The sequence below is a fragment of the Adiantum capillus-veneris genome, chromosome 11 (assembly GCF_014529385.1).
Source record: "Adiantum capillus-veneris isolate H3 chromosome 11, ASM1452938v2, whole genome shotgun sequence".
NCBI classification, from domain to species: domain Eukaryota; kingdom Viridiplantae; phylum Streptophyta; class Polypodiopsida; order Polypodiales; family Pteridaceae; genus Adiantum; species Adiantum capillus-veneris.
In genome coordinates this window covers 116199580-116224246 of record NC_140941.1, presented here as the reverse complement: position 1 = coordinate 116224246, position 24667 = coordinate 116199580, and the positions used below count along the sequence as shown (strand labels likewise).

At 41.4% G+C, this 24667-nt stretch overlaps 1 protein-coding gene across 2 annotated transcripts in view; it reads left to right on the top strand.

Annotated features, from left to right (window-relative positions):
• Positions 1–11900, top strand: part of LOC147447884 (uncharacterized) — a 71797-nt gene extending 59897 nt beyond the window's left edge. For both annotated transcript variants that reach the window (XM_086523787.1, XM_086523788.1), the window contains exon 2: positions 6802–11900. In XM_086523787.1, coding sequence (XP_086379913.1) covers positions 6802–10453 — 3652 coding nt within the window. In that variant the 3' untranslated portion in view covers positions 10454–11900. The remainder of the gene's footprint in view (positions 1–6801) is intronic.
• The last annotated feature ends 12767 nt before the right edge of the window (positions 11901–24667 follow it).

The following is a 24667-nucleotide window of genomic DNA, read 5'->3' as shown; positions in this document are numbered from 1 at the left end:
GGCATCATTTGAGAATGACTAAGAAAGATACATTGGATGAATACTGCCAGAGGTTTTGAGAATCAATCGAGATACTTATTTGCCAGTGTTTTCGTTTTGAAAGATTACTTTGAGGGACCAGATTAAGGAGTTTTGTTGTGGTTTGCCAAAAGAGATTTGAGAGTATTGTCTAAACCAGAAGTCTGACTCTATTCAGAGACTTATGGGACATGCTAAGCAAGGATTTGGAATGCATGTCGGCTCATTGACTTATCCTACAGACAGGATAGTATCCACCTCACTAGGGCTAGAGTTTTCCAATGAAGAGAATGAATTAGGGGAACCAAATGCAAGTTCATTAGAGGATTCCGGAGAAGAAAGAGGATCAGATGATAGTGCATCTGAGGATTCCGACAATTAAGACTGACGTGCCAATGGATAGGGGAGGCTAGTGAGGCTATCCATAGGTCCTAGGGCACAAGGAAAGAAAGCAGAGGGAATCAGCTGGTAGATCAGAGAATTCCCCTTATCTAGATTGAGGTACCAAGGACAGGGAGGCCAAGGCACGAGAAAAGAAAAGAAAGGTAAGCTAGGTCCACCGGATAATTTGGTCAAGGGTACTTTTTCCTTTCGATGCAAAGTGGATGGAGGAAGAGAACCTTGCAAATTCTCTTGAGAAAGAGCTATACTTTGAAGCTTTTAGGCTATTAGTAGTGTCTATGCCAAAATTTATTGATGAATCAGCAAGGTTGAATCTGGTGCGGTGCGGACTGCACAAGAGGGGATTCCCCTCCTTTGTCGCAGATTGCCTAGATTGAATAAAGTCACTAATTTCTCCTTGAGATTTTAGAAAACTGATGGGCTGACAGTATATTGCGGAATAACTTTATGGACTGTGTGCACTAAATTGGAAATTTCCTTGATTGAACTGAAAACATGTGCTCTTTCATGTGTGTATTGTTAGAGAAAGATGAAATGTCTACAACATTTTGTCTGATGAATGATTTGAACTTAGTGCATCTAGACATCTATTAGAGATTGGTGAGATCTAGATGTGATGCCTAAGTGAATGTGAACTGAATGAGATTCTAGTGCATCAGGATGTCTATATGGATGAGATGAGTATCCATACGGATGAGATGACTGGATATTGGTGTGAGTGCATCAAGAGTTTCGGAAGGATGAGATGGCTGTAGAGTGATCTAGGTGCATCAAGACTTCGCGACGGAATGAGATGGCTAGATTGAATGATTGAAACACCGTGTTCAGTGTGAACTAAGTGTGTGATTTGTGAATTGCATGCTATATGAATGTATTGTCTTGTGGGGATAGTCGTGGGCATGGTTTGCTTGATTGAAATGTGAACTAAAAAGATATGAATCTGACAGTAACAAATATTTAGTAGATCAAGACATCCGTGAAAGATCAGCGTGGTCTAGATGTGATTGCTAAATGGTTACAATGATCACGATTTGTATCTAGGACCCTCGACAGAAATGTGATTGATCAGTGCTGGATTTGTGAAGTTTGGTGCATGAGTACATAGAGTCAGTGTCTACTGAAGAAAGCTTCTGTCCTTTGGTTGTTTTTACAGGTGTAATTGAGGGCGGCGATTACAATTCTTTCAAGAGGGCGGAATGTCACAAAGTGGTGAAGTTGCATGACCAGCTGGAAGAGATGGCCAAGTGGACAAGAGAAATTGAACCAACCAACTTAAAGAACTTCTGAGCACTAGTTGTGGGACCTGAAACCCTAAAAACCCAAAGCTTGAGGTATGAGGCTAATTTCCGTAAAATGGGCTGACAAGCTAATGTGGCAGATTGTACGGATTGCTGACATGGCAAGATTGTACGGATTTTCAGGTTTTACGTTGTTGTGCTGACGTGGCTGGACTGTACGGATTTCCGTAAATTACAATGGCAGCTTTTGCAGCTTTCAGTGCTAGCTTTTGGGGTGCTGTGCTTTTGAACCTGATGCTTTTGGGGCTATGCTTTTTGGGCAACCCTTGTAAGTTTATAAGAGCCCTTGAGCCTCTCTCTCTGCAGAGCATCTGGACGTTGATTCTGAGAGCAGAGGACCCTCGGGAGTTGTACTTTGCAGTGAATAGTAATAAAGAAATACCGAAATGGGCACCAATCTTTGGGGCCAGTGTTTCTGGGAGCGGAACTCCGCCGTGCCATGTCTACTCTCTCTCTCTCTCTCTCTTAAAGTTCGGTGGTTTTGAAGTTTTTGTTTGTGTGTTACTATTGATTTCTCGCTTAGAGTATCCAAGTTTGTAACAGTGGTATCAAAGCTCAGAAAGATTCTTCTTCTATGGAGGATCCGAACCCTCTTGCAGCGCATGCAGGTTCTCGAGGAGAATATGACAGAGTGGACAAGATTTTTGTTTGTAAAAGAATCTTCCTGTCCCAACCCTAGACTTATTAGCCACTCCACCCTTCGCCCATCGTGCATCGAGCGCGCTCCCGTCTTCATCGCTCTGTCTTAAGGGACATAAGTACATATGGGTTCTCGCGGAGAATCTGACATAGATAACACCTCCCAGTGGGAAGGCGAAGAAAAGTTGAAATCTGGCGTGGGAATTGAAGAAAAGAAATGAAGAATTGGACAAATTTTTGGTAGGGAAGTTTGCCAGAGCAATTGACATGTGTGTGGAAAGATTGATGAAGTACTCTAGATGCCCGAGATTTGCGAAACACTTGAAGGATTACCCGATTGATGAGATTCACTTGAGATGGGTGAGGCCATGGATTCTCCTCTCCGGTCGAGAAAAAAGCTGAAAGGACAAACGAGTGCAGAAAAGTGGAAGTTGCACTCGCAGAAAGAACTGGACGGAGCTCTCAACAAGAAGATGAACCAGATAATGAAAGGCTTGATGCACTCTCGGAAGAAGAGGAAGTCGGTGGATTTCCCCGGTTATTTAAAGTCGAGTTTCGAGGTTGCAAGCAGATCCAAGAAGTGTGTTCGTTTCAAGGATGACTCAAATTTTTCTTCGTCTTCACAGAGTTCCAACAGTTCGTCATCCTCTAGTTTTAGAGAGGATGAGATAAGGCGGAAGAAGCAGGGAAAAAGCAAGAAAAGTAGATTTATGAGAAAATCTATAAGGCATGGGGGGCCATTTAACAGTTTAGAGGAGGAGAGCTCGTCCTCTCGACAGTGACCAGATGAGCAAGAAGACCAAGGAGTTCAAGGAAGGGGTCAGGCCGTCAAGTTTGAGACGTTCTTAGGCTACCATGACACTCATCGAACCCTTGAGTTTGTACAACAGTTTGACGTTGCCTTCTCAGGAGGTTGGTTCACGGAACACTCCAAGGTGCGAAGGGCGGCATCTTACTTAAGAGGAAATGCACAGACGCGGTGGTCTACTTTGTTGTTACGTAGAGAAGCACCTGTGACGTGGTTGAAATTCAAGAAAATTTTCACGTCAACTTGGATATCAGACAAATATGAAAGGGATGTCATCCTGGCTTGGCATCACTTGAGAATGACCAAGAAAGATACATTGGATGATTACTGCTAGAGGTTTTGGGATACTTATTTGCCAATGTCTTCGTTTCGAAAGATTACTTTGAGACACCATATTAAGCGGTTTTGTTGTGGTTTGCCAAAAGAGATTGGAGAGTATTGTCTAAACCAGAAGTTTGTCTCTATTCGGAGACTTATGGGACATGCTAAGCAAGGATTTGGAATGCATGCCGGCTCATTGACTTATCCTACGGACATGATAGTATTCACCTCAACATGGCAAGAGTCTTCGAGTGAAGAGAATGAATCAGGGAAACGGATGATGGCTCATCACAGGATTCTAGAGCAATAAGAGAATCAAACGGTAGCGCATCCGAGGGTTCCGACGAACTAAGGAACCAGATGTAAGTTCAACAGAGGATTCCGGAGAAGAAAGGGGATCAGATGATAGTGCGTCTTAGGGTTCCAATGATTGAGACGGACCTATTGATAGACAGGGGAGGCTAGTGAAGCTACCCACAGGTCCCAGGGCACCAGGAAAGAAAGGAAAGGGAATCGGGTGGTAGATCAGAAAATTCCCCAGATCCAGATTGAGTTGCCAAGGACAAGGAGGCGAGAACGGCTACCAACAGGTCATAGGGTACGAGAAAAGAAGAGAAAGGTAAGCTAGGTCCATTGGATAATTTGGTCAAGGGTACTTTTTGGCCCTCGATGCAAAGTGGATGGAGGAAGAGAACCTTGCAAATTCTCTTTAGAGAGAGCTGTACCTTGAAGCTTTTGGTTTATTAGCAGTGTCTATGCCAAAAGTTACCGATGAATCAGCAAGGTTGAATCTAGTGCGGTTCGGACTGCACAAGAGGGGAGCCACTCCATTCCTTTGTCACAGATTGCTAGGTTGAATAAAGTCACTAATTCTTTTTGTGATTTAAGGGTATTGACGGGCTGTCAGTATTTGCGGAACGACATTATGAACTGTGCGCAGTGAATTGAAAATTTCCTTGATTGAACTGAAACATGTGCTCTTTCATGTGTATTGTTAGAGACATGTAGAGAAAGATGAAATGTCTACAACATTTTGTCTGATGAATGATTTGAACTTACTGAATCTCGACATTCGTTAGAGATCGGTGAGATTTGGATGTGATGCCTAAGTGAATGAAATTCTATTGCATCAAGATGTCTATCTGGATGAGAAGACTGATACTGGTGTGAGTGCATCAAGAGTTCCGAAAGGTTGAGATGGCTACACTTATGTAGGTGCATCACGAGTTCACTGTGCAGCCATCCGAAACTCTTGATGCACTCACGCCGGTATCGAGTCATCTCATCCATATAGACATCTTGATGCACTAGAATCTCATTTCAGTTCACATTCACTTAGGCATCACATCTAGATCTCACTTAGTGCATCTAGACATCTATTAGAGATTGGTGAGATCTAGATGTGATGCCTAAGTGAATGGGAACTGAATGAGATTCTAGTGCATCAAGACGTCCATATGAATGAGATGACTAGATACTGGTGTGAGTGCATCAAGAGTTTCGGAAGGATGAGATGGCTGCACAGTGATCTAGGTGCATCAAGAGGTCTCGACGGAATGAGATGGCTAGATTGAATGATTGAAACACAAGTGTTCAATGTGAACTAACTGTGTGATTTGTGGACTGCATGCTATGTGGATGTACTGTCTTGTGAGGATAGTCATGGGCATGGTTTGCTTGATTGAAATGTGAAAGGATATGAATCTGATAGTAACAAGATTTAGTAGATCAAGACATCCATAAAAAGATCAATGTTATTTGGATGTGATTGCTAAATGGTTACAATGATCAGGATTTGTATCTGAGACCTTCAACATAAATGTGATCGATCATTGACTGATGTCTTTGTAGCAGTGTTGGATTGGTGGAGTTTGGTGCATGAGTACATAGAGTCAGTGTCTACTGAAGAAAGTTTGTGTCCGTTGGCTGTTTTTGCAGGCGTAATAGAGGGCGATTACAATTCTTCCAAGATGTGGACTCTAGTCTTTATTTGAATTCTTGGTGAATGCATAAGTAAATGTAGGAAATACTCTCAGTTTTAGGCTTTGTGAAAAAAAGTACAAATTTTGACGTACCTAAAAACTAAATCCATTCTTACCTTACGTACCGAATTTGTACCGAACACTACGTACCTAACCACCTTGTTGGACAAAAGCATTGGTTGGCTAATAAGGCCAACAAGGCTTGGCAAGTCAAGAAATTTGCTGCTTGGTGGAGGGATGTATTGTTTGGAGGATGGCATACTCAACTTCCGAATAAGGGAAAGGTGTTTCTTTGGCGGGCTATGGTGGGAGGGCTTGCGTTGGGAGCGAGTTTGTGGCGCTATCGTCTTTCCAATGGCATGTGTTCCTTTTGCACCACTTTAAGACATCCTTCGTTACTTTCCCGCTTGCCAAGAAAATATGGGCCTTTCTTTCACCCTGCTGGTTTCATATTGCTGGTGAATATTTTTCTGGAAAGTGCTCTCATGCATTCCATCCTAAGCATTTTCAGTTTCCTTCTGATATGCTTCAGTACTGGGGTTTGTGGCATAATTGGACCAGGCCTTCATTTTGGATGGTGCAAGTGGTGTTCAACAACATGTATTCAGGTTGAGAGGTATTTTACTTTGGAATGTTTCTTCGCTCAGCCCTGCTGGGGTCATTTCTATGGCAAATGCACGGGCCTGGAAGGATGGCATCTTGGTGGCGACATTCATTGCTTGATTATCTAGCGTGACTGCATGGCCATCTCGGTTATGGGCTTTTGATGTTCATGTCCAATATTGGACTTCTAGCCTTTGTAGATAGTTGTTTGATGGGTCGTTTGACCATGTACATTTTCTTAATTATCAATATGATTACACATTATGGAAAATATTAAAAAAAGAGTGGACTACATTCATACACACAAAGTATAGAAAACACCCAATACAGAAGGGTTGTTTACTTTTGTATGAGGAGCTGATTGTGATGGACTATCTTAAATTCTGCATCGACCCCGTAAGTAAACCCTTGAGTAACGCATGACTTACTAATTAATAAAGATGGTAGATGATGATTGAAATCTTTTAACCTTCACAAAAGAACAATGGATTGTCAGCCTCTTCATAAAATTTGAATGTTTATTTTTCCATGTTTGGATGTGCTAATTGGTTTTATTTGTTATTGCTCCACATGCTGTGTTTGCTCTTAGTTAGTTAACGACTGTATGCATTTTCCTGCTTAGGGTTGTTATGCTTAGGTTTTATTTTAACAAATTGTAATGCTTCAATGTAAACTATGAAGGCTGGGCCCTGGCAATAGACTCATAAAAAAGATTTGTTTCTCTACGTAGAGAATTGGACGAAGTTGATTCTGGAATTCTGATGGGGGCACTTGCGGAAGGGCTGCAGAACCAGCTTTGTAAGGTCAAGCAACTTCTTCTGGGTGGATTGAACATTGGCTTTGATGCTATCACCTGCTTGAGGCAGATCCTTCAACGACCAAACTGCACTCTCACTCGACTTGATCTTCGTGGTTGCAATTACCGCTCGGAAATTTTTTTGAATCTTCTACTGGTTGACATCATGGCAAATAACAAGTCACTCACAGACCTGGGCCTGCCAATGCCAAGTAGGCAGGACATGCAGGTCTTTGTCGACTCTCGACTTCATACCAGGGTTCTTACTCTACGTCTAGATTTATGGGGAGAGGTAGCAGATCTATGGAACCTGCTGATACTGCAAGGTCTCGCAGACTCTGCCTGTACCATACAGTTTTTGGATTGCCAATTTCATGAGTGGAAAAGTAGCATGTGGCGCACACTCAGTCAAAGCGACGTCTCTGCTGCTGCTCTCAGAGCTCTCAGGATTGTTCTTCCTCCAGGCAGAGCCTCTGGCAGTGCTGCAGGTCTTGCTGACTATGTAAGCTCCCCCGCAGCCTCGAACTTGGTATACCTTGAGGTCAGAATTGATGCTGACAAGACTGGTCTTTCACAAGCTGATTCAGATGAATGGGAATGTGCAAATTCTTTGATCAACAATTTTTCCATTTGCACTCTAGCTTTCCCTTGGCAAAATGGTGCAGCAGAGGCCCACGCTGCCTCATTGATCCGCAGAAATCAATTGTACAGAGAGAGTCAGCTTTTAAAGGAACCACATGTAAAGCCAAATGTGGCTAAACTCTTTCTATGTGGCCATGCTGAAGTTGGCAAAACCACCTTGTGCCAAGCTCTACACTACACATGGCCTTTGTCCTCAATAGGTAGATCATGTGGTCTCTATCATAGACCAGAGCGCACTCGTGGAATGGAGTTCCATTCTCTTGCTTTTAGGCGCAACCACAAGAAGCTGCTAATCTGTGATCTAGCAGGCCAGGAGGAATATCACGTCTTCCATCATTACTTCATGAATGCCAGCAACAATGATATATTCATAGTGGTTTGCAAGGTCGATAACTCTTCCTCTTTGCAAGAATTTGCGCTGCAGCTCGACTATTGGTTGAGGTTCATTGTCTCGCACAGAAGTGCCCGCAAAAAGACCTTGACTTCTTCTGATGTGGACCATGTCGAAAGCAAGCCAAAGGTGATTGTGGTGGTTAACTTTTTTGAGCAGGGTAAACCGAGTGATGCAATTAGGAATATTACACACAGTTGGACATCCACTCTGATGAACAAGTTCTCAGTGGTGCTTGATTTTGCGGTTCATGCGGAGAAAATTGGTCATTACCAAAATTTGTTTGGGGTAAATGCAAGGACAGCATTGGGGGTGCAACGCTTGAAGCGGAGATTAGAATCCTTGCTGAGAGATTTTGATAATGCTGCTTGGCCCATTCCAAAGCTCTGCTACGACATCTCTGCCCAGCTTACCAAGGGAAGTCAAACAAATTGGCTTTGTCATCGCATCTTTGGTACGGGACAGAGTGAGTCAAGATTGTTGACATCTTATTCATCAGTTTTGGAGATGCTATCCGAGAAAAGTCATGTAGAGATTGACTCAACTAGAGTTCAAGCAGCTTTGCAAGAGCTACATATCCAAGGATATGTGGTGTTTTTTCCTTCGGAGGAAATGGAGGAAGCAGTTGGTAAGTCACATAGCATGAAAAGGGATTCAGTTTGTGAAGATAACATCATGAGCACACTAGTGATAACAGATATTGCCTGGTTTTGTAACAAACTTGTTGGCTCCTTGCTGGGTACACATATTGAAGGTGAGCCAAAGCGGCCATGTCCATGGGTGTGGGTCAAAGAGGATATCAAGAACATGCTGCGCAGGCAAGGGTGCAAGGAGACTCATCTTGAAGAAATCTTGAGGTATTTGGAACATCTTGAGCTTTGCATATCATTGGACAGTGCACCAGGTCAGCCAAAAGGGAACTTACTGTTTCCTGCACTGGTGAAAGAGAAGGAGATACGATACCCTTCTGTATGCAATGGAAAGGATACAACCTTCTTTGGAAGAAGATTGAGATGTAGGGACTCTTCAATCCACCTCATTCCCTTTGGAGTGTTCACAAGGCTGCAAGTGAAGTTGCACAAGGTTTATTGTGCAAACAACAAGAGCTTTAATGTTGGCTATGGTTGGGTGTCTTTTATGAGAGGAAATGTAGGGGTGGTTGTGAGGTTTGGAGGGGATGTTATTAATGAGGCTTGGGAAAGCAAGCAATGGATCGATATCCTTATTTTTTGTCCTGACAGCCTCAGGTATAACACAAGCAGTAGTTCGAGCATGACCACTGCTGGGGGCTACTGTACCAAGCCAATAGACGATCCAAGCTTCATTGCTGGTAACAAGCTGATGGATGAAATTAGGACCCTCATTTATGCCACCTGTAAAACAGCTGATTTTGGAGGAATCCCTACAGTGATGCTAGAAGAGTGGGTCTTACAAAGTAAAGAGCCATGCTCAGATGCAGCTCCTCTTTCTTCTATTTTGGAGAAGGTGAGAAGTGAGGGGCTACTAGAAGTCTATCAGGAATGGGGAATCAACATAGGCCCCACGCCTGTGGTGAACTTGTTATTGCCAAAAGAGATAGAAGACCGTGTTAAAGGTCGGTTCAGTGTTCTTGCAGGTATTGAAGAAGAGTTTTCTTTGAGTGGCCTAGGTGGTGGGGAAGACCAGGAACAAGAATTAAAGCATGAAGAAAGTCATGGGTCTGGGAAGCAACTTACTGGTGAGTTGCAAGATCTCTTAGAATGTATCAAATTTGAAGTGAGAAGCTCTGAGAAGCGTCAACAAAAGATGCTGCAAAAGCTGAACTCAAATCTTCGAATGATTCGCACAGACATACAGAAGTTGGGGGATGTGTTGCGACAGGCAGAGCGAGACATCATAGCCAATTGTTCCACTCGTCTACTAAGAAATGAGCTAAGAAACGACAGAGCATATCCTCTGTTCCCATATTTGGTGGACGTAACGGGAAAACTTGCGCCCTTGAAGGCGTTGTTTGGGAAGCGAGCAGTGGTACATTTCATGTGTGAATCACCGACAGAGGGGCCACACTTGGTGGAAGGGCAAAGTGGGAAGGAAGTGACAATGGAGTTGAAGGGGTGGGTGATGAAGGTAGCACGAGTAATGGTGCCAGCTGTGAGAGTCATCTGCTGCCTGGCGAGACTGGCAGCATCCGTGTACTTGCCCAGTGCACAGGTGTTCATTCCGTCCCCAGAAGCTATGGTGAGCGGGCTGGGAATTGAGAGGGAGGCACTTCAGCATGTCATTCTGGCCAAAGCTCTCGAGGCTCTTCTTGAACAAATGCCAGATGTGGATTACAGGCACTTCCTCACCAATACTGAGGAGGCTGGCATGCTCCACAAGAATGAGGCGAAGGAAGTCATGCAAATCGTTCTTGCGCATGTGGAGGTAGATATGGCCTTCGATTTTGGGTTGCACCGAGTCTGCTTTGACGATGTTGCTGGTAACACTTTCTGGGTATGTGATCGCCATGCCCACAAGGGAGAGCTTCTTGTTCCTATTGGCAATCCTTACAATCAGGGTAAACGCCCACTGTAAAGGCAGCAAAGATAGAAGCGCTCAATCTTGCAAAATGATGCTCGAAGCAGAGCACCTACTGGCGTGAAAACGGAGCTGGCTGTGTGCTCTTCATCTGGAAAAGAATGGTCTCCATAGCCATGCACCACATTGCAATTGTAGCAGACTAAAAAATACAAGCAAAGTACCCAGTGATGACTCCACATATTCTCTACTACAAGAGCATGGGCAGGTTGCAATTTAAGTACAATATTTACAAGGATGCATTATTCTGGTTGCACCAGCGAGATGTTGAGCCCATAATCTGGGGGCAAACATATCCTTCTTCGTCACCACCCGGGAAAACGCCGGGTGATATGGAAATTGCCAGTGGAGATATGGGACTGAGCCACATGTCCACGTCGGAAATAATGGTGGCAAGGGCTTTCCTTTTCCTCTTGTACCTAACCAGCATTACTGAAGTTTCAACCGGCACGAATGTAAGCTAAGACACTGAATACACTGAAGATAGGCCAGATGATGATAACCAGTTGCACCTTTTAGATCTTCTTGCAAAAAAAGAGTAAAAGGTGAGGTGGCATAGCACAAAAAATGAGTAAAAAGGTTAAGGTGTTACTTTCCACATCTTTGCAGGAAAAACCAATGGGGGTAAGGATGTGGTCACACATGCATCATATGTTACCAATGTCACTATGCCAAAATTGGCATAGTTACAAAAGGCCTTGCATAATTGCGCATAAGACAAATAACTGGTGCACGTGTGACCCTGCACGAGGCACAGTTATTTCGAAAAGTAACTGAGAACTATGCGCTGCGTGACCATTGTCTAAGTTTTCAATAGTAGTTGAGGAAGGAGGCCAACTCACAACTGTTACCCTTGAGTATGTGTGCATGCCATGTGTGGTCATGTGCACATGTGCCTCTCATTGACAGTCTCAAGCTCCACATCCAACTACCACTCACTTATTCTTTACTCTTGCACATTGCTAGAGAGCTTTTGCATTATCCCTACCCCTTGATGTAAGCATACAAGGCCATGATTCTCTAGTTCAGCCGCTATTTGCATAATTAGCATACAATTAGACTCTTTATCCTCACTCGGATGCTTGTGGATTTTCATGTGGCAGTAAGACAACACATATGTTGCTGCCATTCATTGTTTCAGATCAACGATCAACGAGGCTGCCTTTTGATTGTGGCACCATTGATCCCATGCCCATGACTCCGTTTTCTTCAAAGGCGAGGAAGGACTCCTCCAAGAGCCATTGTTGGTTCTTGAGTCCTGTCGTCTCTGATATTCCAATCATCTACCTTTGCACATACTTTGCCAAAAGCACTAGTATGCAAGTAAGATTTTTGGCTCAATCCATCATGGTGCGTATAAGTTCTTGCTTATTGCTAATAGTCATCTGCAGGTAAAAAGTTCAGCAATCAAAGTGCTGTATCATTTTCACCTAAAATTTCTTGATTCATGTTATCTATTTCAAAATATTGAGCCTGATAAATATCAAAATATTGAGCATGATAAATATTTAAAGAATGACTGTAAAATTTTAAAATTGTTAAAAGTATTTATGTTGTGTACTATTGAATATTGCTATATTTAGTGCAACTTTTACCTTGTGATGTACCAACTCTCCTCGAAGCTTTTTCGTACCATCGACCGACCTTGCCATAGGATTGAAGTTTGAGTCAGGTGATATGTGATTGGAAATTATAATCTTTCAAGATAAAGGGAGATGCATTTTGGGCATTGGGATGCTTGTGCCCACCAAAAAAAAAAACATACACACATGGTGTGAAGTTGGCACAATTCTCCACATTTACAATAACAGCGTAGGGAATGTGCCCTTCCCTTGCCACTTTTGTTCCATCCAATGTTGAAGGGGAACTTATGCTTTTCCTCTAGTCTTATTAGAATTTTGTTGTAGAAAAAACACAAGTGTTAACTTAGAGAGATTTTGTTTTTAACATATGTGTGATTGTCTTTTGTTCGTTGAGGGAGACTCGTTGCTCCAACATTGCAAGCACAATAGTCATGTGGCATGATCAATGTACCACATTCATGAAAATACATCTCTCAACAATTGTGCCCCTATGTCAAAAATCCATGCTTCAAATAAAGCCTTGTGTCCCCATTGAAGCATAGAGCATGTCGTCTTCGTGAATTTGCTTTTGTTTTATCATATCAGCAAGATTTCAACTTTTGTATGAATAGGTTTCATTCCAAAATAGATTGACTTGGTAAGTCTAAGTTTGATGTTTGATTCTTGAAGGGGTCGAGCTACTCAGCTTTGGTTTGAGTGCACTTACACCGTACTTCAAAACCTAGCGATATGTGTGTACATCATGCATCCTTTCCACCTCTTGGCTCAAGATTGTGTACCCCTATGCCACAATTGGCATACATATCCAAAACTGCACCACCTAGCAGAATATTATGCTCAAGCAACCCTTGTCTCGAAATCTCATCATTAATTTTCTTTCCCTTGTTGATAGCTCAAATCGCATCACAAGCTTTGAGGATAAACGTATAGGTCACTTCATATGGAATGATGGCATCATGTTGCATCTGTTAAAAATAGTCAAGAGCTTGTTGGCCTTTTTTATATGCTACAATTGGAAAATTCCATGAGACAACGTGGCAAGAAGGGAGCATCTCTAGAGCACTTTGCACTTGACAAAGAGCCCCACACTTTGGAATGTATATCCACAAGAGAACCACCCATCACAACACTAAGCCTTATAAGCCCTTACCTCACAATCTGATGATGGGTTCAATTTCCCTTGTTGATGGCTCCAATCACAACACAAGCTTTGAGGAAGTATGCATAGATCACTTAATTTGGAAGAATGCCCTTGCTCTGCATCTTCTTGAAACAGCCGCTTGTTGGCCTTGCGAGTCACTTACCATATCCTACAATTAGAGCATTCTTATAGAAAATAATGTAAGAATAGAGCTTCTTTAGGACGGTTTGGGCCTTGCAAAGATCGTTACACTTGCCATACATATCCACAAGTGCTCCAACAACCCCTATCTCGAATCTCATCTTGGATTTTCTTTCCCTTGTCAATTGCTTCAAACACAAAATCTTTAATTAAGGTCATGATGATGAAGTAGGATATTTGAAGGCATGAACCATTTATTGGTCATGCTGTCTTAAAATTGAGTCTTTAGGAAAGAGAAGACCACATATGAAGTGATCCAAGTGCCTTTAAACTTCAAGTGCATTTTACATCTTACACGAGATAAATTACATGAACATACTTCTCTTCGCACTCAGATCTCCCTATGCGTTGTCCTAACTCATTTTCTAACGAGCTTGTATGGTTCTTTGAATACACACAATTATACCATGTAAGCACTATTACGATCTGTTGAAGGAGCTCGAAAGGACTTCTCGGAGGGATCTACTTTTTATAGAAAGGACATGCCACCTTCACGAACTGAAACTTGCCTAACGCTTTAGTTGATGAGGGCTTTGCATTTGGTAGGGGTCAACACGTTGTGGGATTTTCCTCTTACGAAACCGCCCGTCTTCAAAAGCCGATTTGAATAACAAGGCTCGCGTCCATCCACACTGCTCTTGTCGAATTCTAGCGTGAACCCATGACCACCTCCTATTAAAAGGCAAAAGCCCACTAACCAAAAAGTGGCCCAATGCCTTGCTTGTGTAAGAGCTCTTGAAAAAGCATATAAGTCTTAAGACATTGCACCCCCCCCTACTTCTCTCTGCACTCAGATCTCCCTATGCGTTGTCCTAACTCATTTTCTAACGAGCTTGTATGGTTCTTTGAATACACACAATTATACCATGTAAGCACCATTACGATCTGTTGAAGGAGCTCGAAAGGACTTCCCGGAGGGATCTACTCTTTATAGAAAGGACACGCCACCTTCACGAACTGAAACTTGCCCAAAGATTTAGTTGATGAGGGCTTTGCATTTGGTAGGGGTCAACACCTCGTGGGATTTTCCTCTTACGAAACCGCCGGTCTTCAAAAGCCGATTTGAATAACAAGGCTCGCGTCCATCCACATTGCTCTTGTAAAATTCTAGCGTGAACCTGTGACCGCCTCCTATTAAAAGTCAAAATCCCACTAACCAAGTGGCCCAATGCCTTGCTTGTGTAAGAGCTCTTGAAAAAGCATATAAGTCTTAAGACATTGCAACCCCCCCCCCCCCCCCCCCCCCCCCCCCCCCCCCCCCCCCCCCCCCCGCGCACGTGCCCTTTCTCCAACACACACACATACACACACACAATGTTTGGATGGGAGAAATGTTTAGGTAACCACCTTAAGGGGTTGGATATTATATCAGTTGAAGATGGTTCATTGAGAATTGGATTGGTGGGTTGCTTGGTATGGTAAAACCTCTCACTGGTTTGTTTGATAAAGATGCATGAAGGAATATTTTTTGTGAAAACTTGGTTTCATGTACATGTGCTGGTCTTATCAGTTTAGGGCTAAATTGTTTTTCCGAGGAATACCTTGGGAAGATATGCTAAGTAGACTCTTTTTGGATGATTACTTTTTGTTGGTATGCAGACATGACCACTCTTTTGGCTTCCTCCTAGGCTGGCATGGTTTTACTCTAAATTCCTTAGCTCCATTTGGGTTTTGACCTAAGGCTTATTTGAGTTTCGATTTATTGAGAATTGGATTGGTGGGTTGCTTGGTATGGTGAAACGTCTCATTGGTTTGTTTCATAACATGCATGAAAGAATCTATTGAGAAAACTTTCCTTCATGTATATGTGCTGGTTTGATCAATTTGGGCTAAGTTGTTTTTTGGAGGAATGCCTTGGGTTTATATGCTGAGTAGATTCTTTTCGGGTGAGTACGTTTTGCTGGTATGCTAATGTGACCTCTCTTTTGGCTTCCTCCTAGGTAGACATGGGTTTTAACTAAAGTCCTTAGCTCCAGTTCATCTCAACCGAAGGCTCACTTAACGTGGTAAAAGGCACCACTAACATTTATGTTGCTATACGGGGCTACTTTTGGTTTGTACTAATAACCTAGTGATTATCCTTCTAGTTTAGCAGGTATAGCTCAACATTGGGTTTTCTTGGTTGATGTTGTATACCTTAGCATAAATAGTTGTTTATGTTCTTGTTTACGGATGTCTAGTGTAATTTTGCAAACTTATGACTCCTCGAAGCAATGGATGACATAGTTGGGTTGATTTGGTTACTGGTTCTTTGCAAGACTCTATAGAATTACCTATTTTTGAATATAACCTCCTATTTTTGAATATAAAACACCTGGTTTATTACTTTTTTGGTTATTTTGGACATGGACAATATGTCTGGGAACATAGACATGATTTGTTGTTTGTAGATTTGCTTTATCTCTTGGTATCTTTTTCTACAAGGAGTAAAAGGGAACCACTTTGGTAGGACTAGACTAAGGGTATATATTTATATATCTTTTCTTTTAAACTGGTTTGGGTGGTCCCTTACTGTCTTGGCATGTTACAATAGCATGTTTGATTACTTCATATAGCGTCTGATTATTGAGAATCTGGGGTTCCTCGGAAGTTTGTTGGAATCCCGCCATTCATTTGCTGGTGTTGCTCACGATTATGGCAAAACCTGTCAGGGTTTTCTTGTATATAAAAGTGTGTATATGCCGGTTTCGATGCTAATAAATCCAGAATGATTTGTCTATTGTTATCAGGATATACCAAGGTATAACCTGACTGCTCGGATGAGTACTACAGTCGATCCTATAAAGAGGGTGCAGATCTCGAAAAAGCTTAAAGCAGCTAGGGCAGAATATGTGGCCTTTTTTTGCAGCTAAGAACATGGCGTGTTCTAGGAAGAGAGCCTTTCTTGATAGAACTTGCAAGAATAAGGAGAATAACTATAAAGACCTCTAGCAAAGATTTCGTCTAATGATAATCATTGGCAGTTTGTAGGCCGCTGAAGTTTTGTTTATGATGGTGTAATTGGCTACCAAAGTCTTTGAAACTTCTCTTTTAATGATAAGTTCACTTGCACAAAAAAGTTGTACCTTTGTGACATGGAAAACAACTAGGATGCCCGTGCATCACCTGCTTCTACAGAGCCAATGCGAACAAAATGTTGTGTTGTTTCTATAGGTGCAGGTGAGGGCTACTCTCTTTGGTTCAACTTTTTGGTTGCTTTACTGTTTGGAAGATTGGCTGCTGGTTTGAAGTATGTGAAGGAATTTCTATCTTTTAGGATAGTGACTTGTACCAGCCTGATGTTATTCATTTGTACAAAATCATGCTATCTAAGTTTGTTTTGTACAATAAACTTGTATTTATCTAGGTACCTTGGTCTTTGAACATGTATATGTTCAACTGTGGGTAATATAAGTAAATAACTAAAACACACACAAATTGCACTTGGATCCAGTCTTACCACTGGATCAGGACCAAGCTTCCAGTATTGTGCTAGGTCAGGTTGCTCTAGTGATACAATCGGTCATTATGAATGTTTTCTGACCGGTTGAAGGTTGAGGCTGCTACCAGAATATTATACTACACTGTTATCTTTATAGTTTGCTTTTACCAAAAAATTTTTATGATTCTTTTTTTAATATAAAAATTCCTTTCAAATTTTTGAGACATATCTAACTATTCCTCCTTCACGCAGTTTGCTTGTATCAAGGACTGGATTTGCCAATGGAGCCGCTTTCACAGGCTTCACTTTTGGTTCTTAGATCCATACAAGATGCGAAAGCATTTGCTCTCATTGGTGGCCTCATCTAGTAATCCTATTACCTCCTTGATTCACGCAGTCTCCTTTGACAAAGGTCAAAACTTTGGCTGTTTTGGTTAAAAACAGTAAGGAGGACGTCTCAGTTATTACCGACATTATTGCTAGTATCCCAACTATCTCTAAAGCTCATAAAGTGAACTTGGCTAAGTTCTCTTCAGATGGTGCTGAACTTGCTAACCTTCTCAGAAAGCAGTGTGGGCTCAGGCCAAGTTTTTTCATAGCCCCGACTATTCCGATTCTCCCACCTACAACAATCTTTTCTGTAGGGATGCTACTGCTGCTGAAGCTATTAAAGAGTTTCAGAAAGATTTATGTTCTCTTAGTGAGACTTCGCTTTTGGAATTGGTACCTAAGGTTTCCAAAAATTTCCCATTTCTACCTATACGACAAGTGGAGGTTGAATCTTTAGGGGTGGAGTATAAACTTTGGTTACTCCCAAATAAAGGTTTTCTGGCTCCTATCTCAATAGAGACCTGGGTTTTTTTTTTGGCAAATCTACCAATTGTTACAATGGAGGATTCTCGGTTAAAGGCATAGATTATGAAGAGACTTTTGCTCCCACTTGTCATATGCCTACTGTGCATTTCTATGTACATTGGCAGCTCATTTTGGTTGGGATGTACATCAATCATACATTGTTACTTCTTTCTTAAATGGTGACATATTTGAGGAAGTTTATGTAACACAACCTTATGGTTTTGTCAAAAAAGGACAAGAGGACAAAGTGTGCAGATGTAACAAGGCTTTGTATGGGTTGAAGCAATCTCCTCGTGCTTGATATGAGAAAGATGACACTCATTTGGTCAAACGAGGTTTTCATAACAGTCCAACAGAAAGCACATTGTATTTAAAGGGTGAGGGTAATGTACTTCTCAATTTGGTTCTTTATGTAGATGATTTGCTGATCACTGGACCAAATGAGAGACATATTGCTGAATTTAAGGCTGATTTGAATGCTACTTTCAAGATGAAAGATTTGGGGATGTTGCATCATTACTTGGGCATATAGTTTAAGCAGTGTGATGGTGGTATTGCCTTGTGTCAAAAAAGTTACATAGAGACATTGCTATGTAAGTTTGGACTTGAGGATTGCAAGCCTATTGCCACTCCCATGGAAACAGGTTTAAAATTGAGTCCATGATGCTGGTGATCCTGCAGATGTCACTCTTTACCAAATTGCTGTTGGATGCCTCATTTATGCATGCAACATGAGGCCGGATATTCAGTTTGCAGTCTCACAGGTCAACATATTTTTGCATAGCCCATGGTCTAAGCATTGGTAGGATGTCAAGAGGATTTTCCGCTACCTTAGTGGTGCTTTACATCTTGGCTTGTTTTATCCCAAGGAGGGAATATTGCCGCCAGACTTACATGCTTTTTTGGACTCAGATTGGGCTGGTTGTTTTGACACGTGAGTGTCCACAAGTGGTTTTTGTTTCATGCTTGGCAGTTCATGTATATCATGCTTGAGCAAGAAGCAACCTACTGTGACCACTTCTAGTTGTGAGGATGAGTACAGGGCAGTCTTCACAGAGCTACGATTGAGTGTGTCTGCCTCAGATGCCTTATGGCTGATTCGAGTGTTGGACATGACACTCCCCACCCTATCTTCACTGATAGCCAGAGTGCATTGGCAGTTGCGAGGAACCCAGTTTTTCATGCTCGCACAAAGCACATTGAGGTGGGTTACCACTCTGTCAGGGAGAGGCTCTCATAAGGAGAGATGAGCTTGGCTTATGTGCCAACACACGACAACCTTGCAGATCTTTTCACCAAGGCATTGTATCGTGAGAAGCTTGAAGCTTCCCGTAAAGCTTTGGGCTTACTCCCCTTTGTGGACTGATCATGTCCTCGGGGCATGGCACTTTTTTTTACTCATGTGTCAGCTCTCGTTCACCGCATCACTCTAGGTGGGATTTTTTACCATATACATGTGATAGTGATGTGTGTGAACACACAAGGACCGCCAGGGCATTTTTTCCCTCTTTAGGAGGTTTTTCCCCCGTGCATTGTATATTCGCCCATCACTCTAGGGCTATCTATCTTTCTATTTTCACACTAAGTAATACACTCTCTATTGTGTGCCTTGAGCTTCCTTCGTCTTCTCGAAGCTGTGTGTGTTTTCCTGCAACCCTAATTCAAATAGGATTTTGTATACTTGGTGTACATGTCTGTACGATAAACCTAACTATTATTAAGGTTTCTTCTCTTCGAGATTTACTTGGAATGGGTTTGAATGACATACCTATAGAGCCTCTAAATCCTAGAATGGCATTGTTCGCACTACAGGGCTGTCTGGCTGACTTGGCCTTAAAGCTCCAACTGGAGCAATTGATCCTACAGGATCTTGTTGAAAAACTTAACACTAGGTTGGTAATGGGACACTTTTATGTCCCGTTAAGTGACCATTTTCCTTGAATTATGTCAAGAGTTTCAAAATGGATTTTGAGGTGCTATCTGTCTAGAAATTTGTCTCATGAGCTGAAAAAAACTCGAAATTTTTTTGGAATGTCAATTCCATCTTTAACCTTGTCCTTGCACAACATTTCACAACCTAAACTGTGTGAAAAAACGGGTCCTGTTTTTGGCTTTTTTCAACTTTTTTCAACTATACCACTCTAGAATTCATGTTTGTGAGGTCTATAATGCTAGACAACTATCTTTAGTAGTCCTCAACATGTCTTGATGCTTCTAGGGAGAAATAAATGTTTAAGTTGTAAGTTATGACCAAATTACAAAAATTGTCAAATCCTGTTTTTTAGCCAATTTTAGCTCTTCTATGATTTTTTTGGTGGCTTTCATGATATCCAAATGCAATTTTGATTTTCTATGTCGCATATTGTAACATAAAGCTAATATTCCTTGAGTTTTGGGACACCTAATACCCTATTTTGCAAGTAGACAACGATGGTTGATTTTTTCAATTATAGAAGAAAACGAAACATTCTAGTATATCAAGTATAGCTTTTTCAATATTGTTAGTTTCTTGTGACAACTACATGCATTTTGTAGGTAGTAACCATATCTAGTCATAAGGAGCAAATTTGACTAGATATTGAATAGTTTCTATGGGATTCTACAACTCATATGTTGAACCCAGATTTTTCATGTTTGCTGTATTTAGCACTTCATCTTTTTCCCCAAGATTCCCCTTGGTAAGAGATGTATTATTCTTTTGACATGCTCCATGGCTCCTTATGAACGTAAAGGACAATAGGGAACTAAGAAAACATGCATATATTATTTGTATTGAGCGTGGCTATAGAAACTTTGATGATATGTTTGCAGAATGGTAAAAATTCAACTTTTTTGTACCTATTTCTTTTGGCAAAACAAAAAATAGTGAGTGAGAAGCAATCATATGTTATGATCACCAACCCATTGACGTTCACTAGGGAATTTGTCTCAAGTCCTACAAAAATCCCTAATCTTATTTTTATGCAACAAAACGTAAGAAATGACTATTTTGATGAAAATGTATTGGTCCATCAACTTTGGAGGCTTGGTGTGACCAAAAGATGATAAATTTTACAAGTTTCTTATTTTTTCCATGTGTAGTAGGCCTTGAACTATAACCTCATGAAAGGATTTTACAAAATGAGTGGATCTACTATGGTTTTGGAGGTTTTTTTCAAAACCCTGAAAGGACACTTTTATGTCCTGTTAGGTTACCAACCTAGTGTTAAGAAGATCTTTTTTCAAAAGGTTAGTCTTTTTCCAGATAAATGGCTCAGCTTGGATACTACTTGGGTCACTCCAAAAATTATGTAAGACTACCATGAGCTGACTTGTGATTGGTTTATAGTCGGCCTCAGTAAAGCTGCCAACACTATATCAATTATTTGTAAGAAGCTTGTTTATGAAGTTGCCCTGGTAAGGTTGAGTGGAAATGAATTTGAAAAGGCAAATGAAACACTAAAGGATGTGGCTTTAGCTTTGCTAAGAGATTCGGACAATATGGGATACAATGAAACTTCAAGTAAGCTTCCCGTGTTGTTCTCGATTTTTAAAAAACACAAACAAAAGTTATGATGGATTTTTGATGCTTCAAACAATATTTTTTCTTGTGTTACAAAAGATGTTACTTCCTGCCTGAACCTAGTCATGACAAAGGTTTGCAATCTTTGTGCTAAACAAAGAACAAACCTTAAAAGAATCAGTGGCATAGAGTGCTGTACTTTTTGGCTTGCTAAGAATTCATCGGAGGTGTTTATCAACTTGTTTAGAGATATCTATTGTATCTTCACCGCTGATATTACACAATGTTATGAAAACATTCCTCTCTCAGGTAATGACGGCTCAACCTCACATTTTCTAACAAAAAAACAGAAGGGTTTGAAAAGATCTCACTAGTAAGAACACCTTGTTGGATTAAACACTGTGCTTTGACAAAGTTACTTTAATTATGGTAATTAAGTAAATATTGCAAAATTGCTTTCTTCAATTAGGGCCAAATTTCTATAGACAAAATATGGGAATACCTATGGGATTCTCCTGCTCACCAAAAATGTGCAATCTATACTTATTTATTTTTTAATACAAATGGTTGTGTTCAAAAATGAAACAGTAAGAGGAGTCCAAACAACTTTTAGTCTTCAATAACACGTTTAGATTCATGGATGATTTATTAAGTATTAACAATCAGACCTTCAAAGACTACCTGGCTGAGATTTACCCACCTTGCCTCATGATAGAGCCAACCTCACTAGAAGAGTTGGTGATAGATGATAAAACTATAGTTTAAAAAAACCTGCTTTTTGACCATGGAAATTCAACTTCACTCTCTTTATTGGACAATACACTACACGCTTCTTTTGGAAGCGAGATAATCTGTCACTTAATCCTGCTGAATTCGAAAAGTAGCAGACCTATAAAAAATACGCATAATACCTGCTTAGGTATTCTGACACTTATTATATACTCATCTACGAATCACTTTTCCGCCTTTGAAGAAATTAACAAGCTGATATGAAAATTTGTTAATATGGTTTCTTGCAGAATGTACTAGTATAATAAAAGGTCTTAGATTAAATAGCTGGCCAAGTGCCAGAATTGAGCCTATTTTACTATGCAATCTAATAAGGAAGTAGGCCCATACCTAATGGGTCTACGACCTTATTAGGTATGTGCCTGGGTATGGGTGGGCGTGCGCGCGCGCGCACACACACACAAATGTCTGGATGGGAGAAATTTTTAGGCTTATCTTATTCATGGGGTTGCTTAGCTCATATCTAGAGCAACTTGTAATTACATTGTATTTTTGGCTGGTCCTGTACCTGTTTCATGGCCACATGTGTGGTCCTTTTTGGGTTTACATTATGTCGATCTCACTTAATTGGTTTTAAGTTATGGCTTCGTGTAGAAGTAGTGTTAGGTTGTTGAAGCTGGTAGTTTTACTTGCCTGCATGTTTATGCACGATGAGATGGATCTGCTAGTGGATTGATTCCGCCCTATTTTGGAGTTCTTTTGTTGGCATTACACATGGCCCCATTTATTGCAAAACGCCGTCCTACTGATGATTGGCCATGGAAGAGCGATGGAATAGCATTCGAATGTACGAACCGTGGTTTACTCTCAACCTTGATCATTCGTTCCTATATAAAGGTGCCCTCACTTAGGAGGCATATGTACATTCTGTCAGTTGTTGTTGTGGTGTGGTATTGTTATTTGAGTGACTGTACTTTGCATGTGTTACGCTATGGCTAAAGGGAAAGATAAGCAACAAGCTTTGGAGGTTCATTCTCTGGCTTCTTCTTCTTAGGTGGAGTTCTTTGGCTTGATGGGTTAAGTTTTGAAAGTAATAGCTCTTTGCTTGGTAATTGAGAACTTTAGGACATTTATAAATGTGTTGTGATGTGCTTATGGCATGGGTTTGCTTGTGGTATGGATGGGCGGAGGAATCCCAAAATCCGAGCCAACAAAATTGAGGAAACCATAAACCGAGCAAAACTTACAATTTTTTTGACAGAAAATTGAGCAAACCATAAACTTTGCAAAACTTACAATTTTTTTGCCAATTTTGTTAGAGCAGCCTGATGCATGAACTCATGAGCATGAGGGTCAAGGCCAAGTACTTGCAAAAATATGAAGTTAATGTGCTTACATGGCATATACACAAGGCGCTTGCTTTTTGAGTTCTGAAAATCTTCGCAAGTACATCTAGGAAAATCTGACGTTGTCACAAAGTATATCACTCCCTTTGCAATTGACCCCACAGTCTTAACATAGAAAACCTATGTTTCATTGCAAACCACAATGACCTCTCGCACCAACTCTGCTGCCATGGTTCTACCCACTTCAATCTTGCCATGAAACTCCTTTGTTAATCGTGATCTCCACTTCACAATCTTTCCATCTCTAAATTTGGGACGGACGCTGCTAGCAACTCTTTGGTTCAATGAAACTGTTTCATGCATTCTTGTTGTTGATGTCACTCTTGCTTGAAAAACAAAACCATTGGCTTGCAATTGCGTTACCTCTTGAGGTTGCAAATTTGTGCCCTTTGCGACCACCTAAACACCGGGAGCTGGACCTGGCGGCCCTTCAATTATGTTGTGAACCTTCCAGGTGTGCATGCTAATGGAGGTACAAAACCGAATGAACCCTTCTGAGAGATACCCCTCCCTGAGGGTCTATGCACAAAATATACAATTTACACTTTCATACAATTTTCAATATACATCAGAGTTGCGGAAGCATTTGCATAGGGGAGGAGTTCTCAGCGCCCGACCAAGCATGAAGTTTGGGCCATGAGCCGGACTGCATCCAGAGGTACATAGCAACTAGTGCTACCCCTAAATGGGTGTTATGAATGAAAGAGTACTCAAGAAAAATATAACATTGTGGAGGGTGAATATATGTGTACATTGCGTTGAGGGAAGAGAGAGAGAGAGAGAGAGAGAGAGAGAGAGAGAGAGAGAGAGAGAGAGAGAGAGAGAGAGACGCAGAGAATATTTAAATGCCCACCTAAATGGAATAGGCAACCATGTATTAATGCAATGAAGAAATCTGGGTATACCATAACATAAAAAAAAAGAGTTATATGACAAAATAACTAGCAGAGCACCGAAACCTGTGTAGGGATTGGCCGGTCCACCCATCCACTTCCGCTCTACTACGGATAGAGAGAATTTCACTTCACCCGGAGCGAGCCAGAACACCTCCAGCCTACCTAAGCGAGATATAGGCTGAGGCCGCTTCGCCTCCCTCCATAAACCCAAGCTATGAAAGGATCCCAAGTACTAGCAGGTAGTGGGGTATCAACACCAATCATACCAGTTTAGGCGCCACGTCTTTTCGATGCCCAACATCGCGTGCTTAGGCAAAGCCAAGGCAAAATCCCCAACGCGCTAGCCGTGTAGGTCATTCAACCCCCGATGCACTAACCATGTAGATGAGCCTAACAAAAGAAGAAGACCTAGGCAACACCCTCGATCCAGCAAAGCCCCAGGTCAATGACCCTTTAGTCTAAGGCTAAGCAATATAG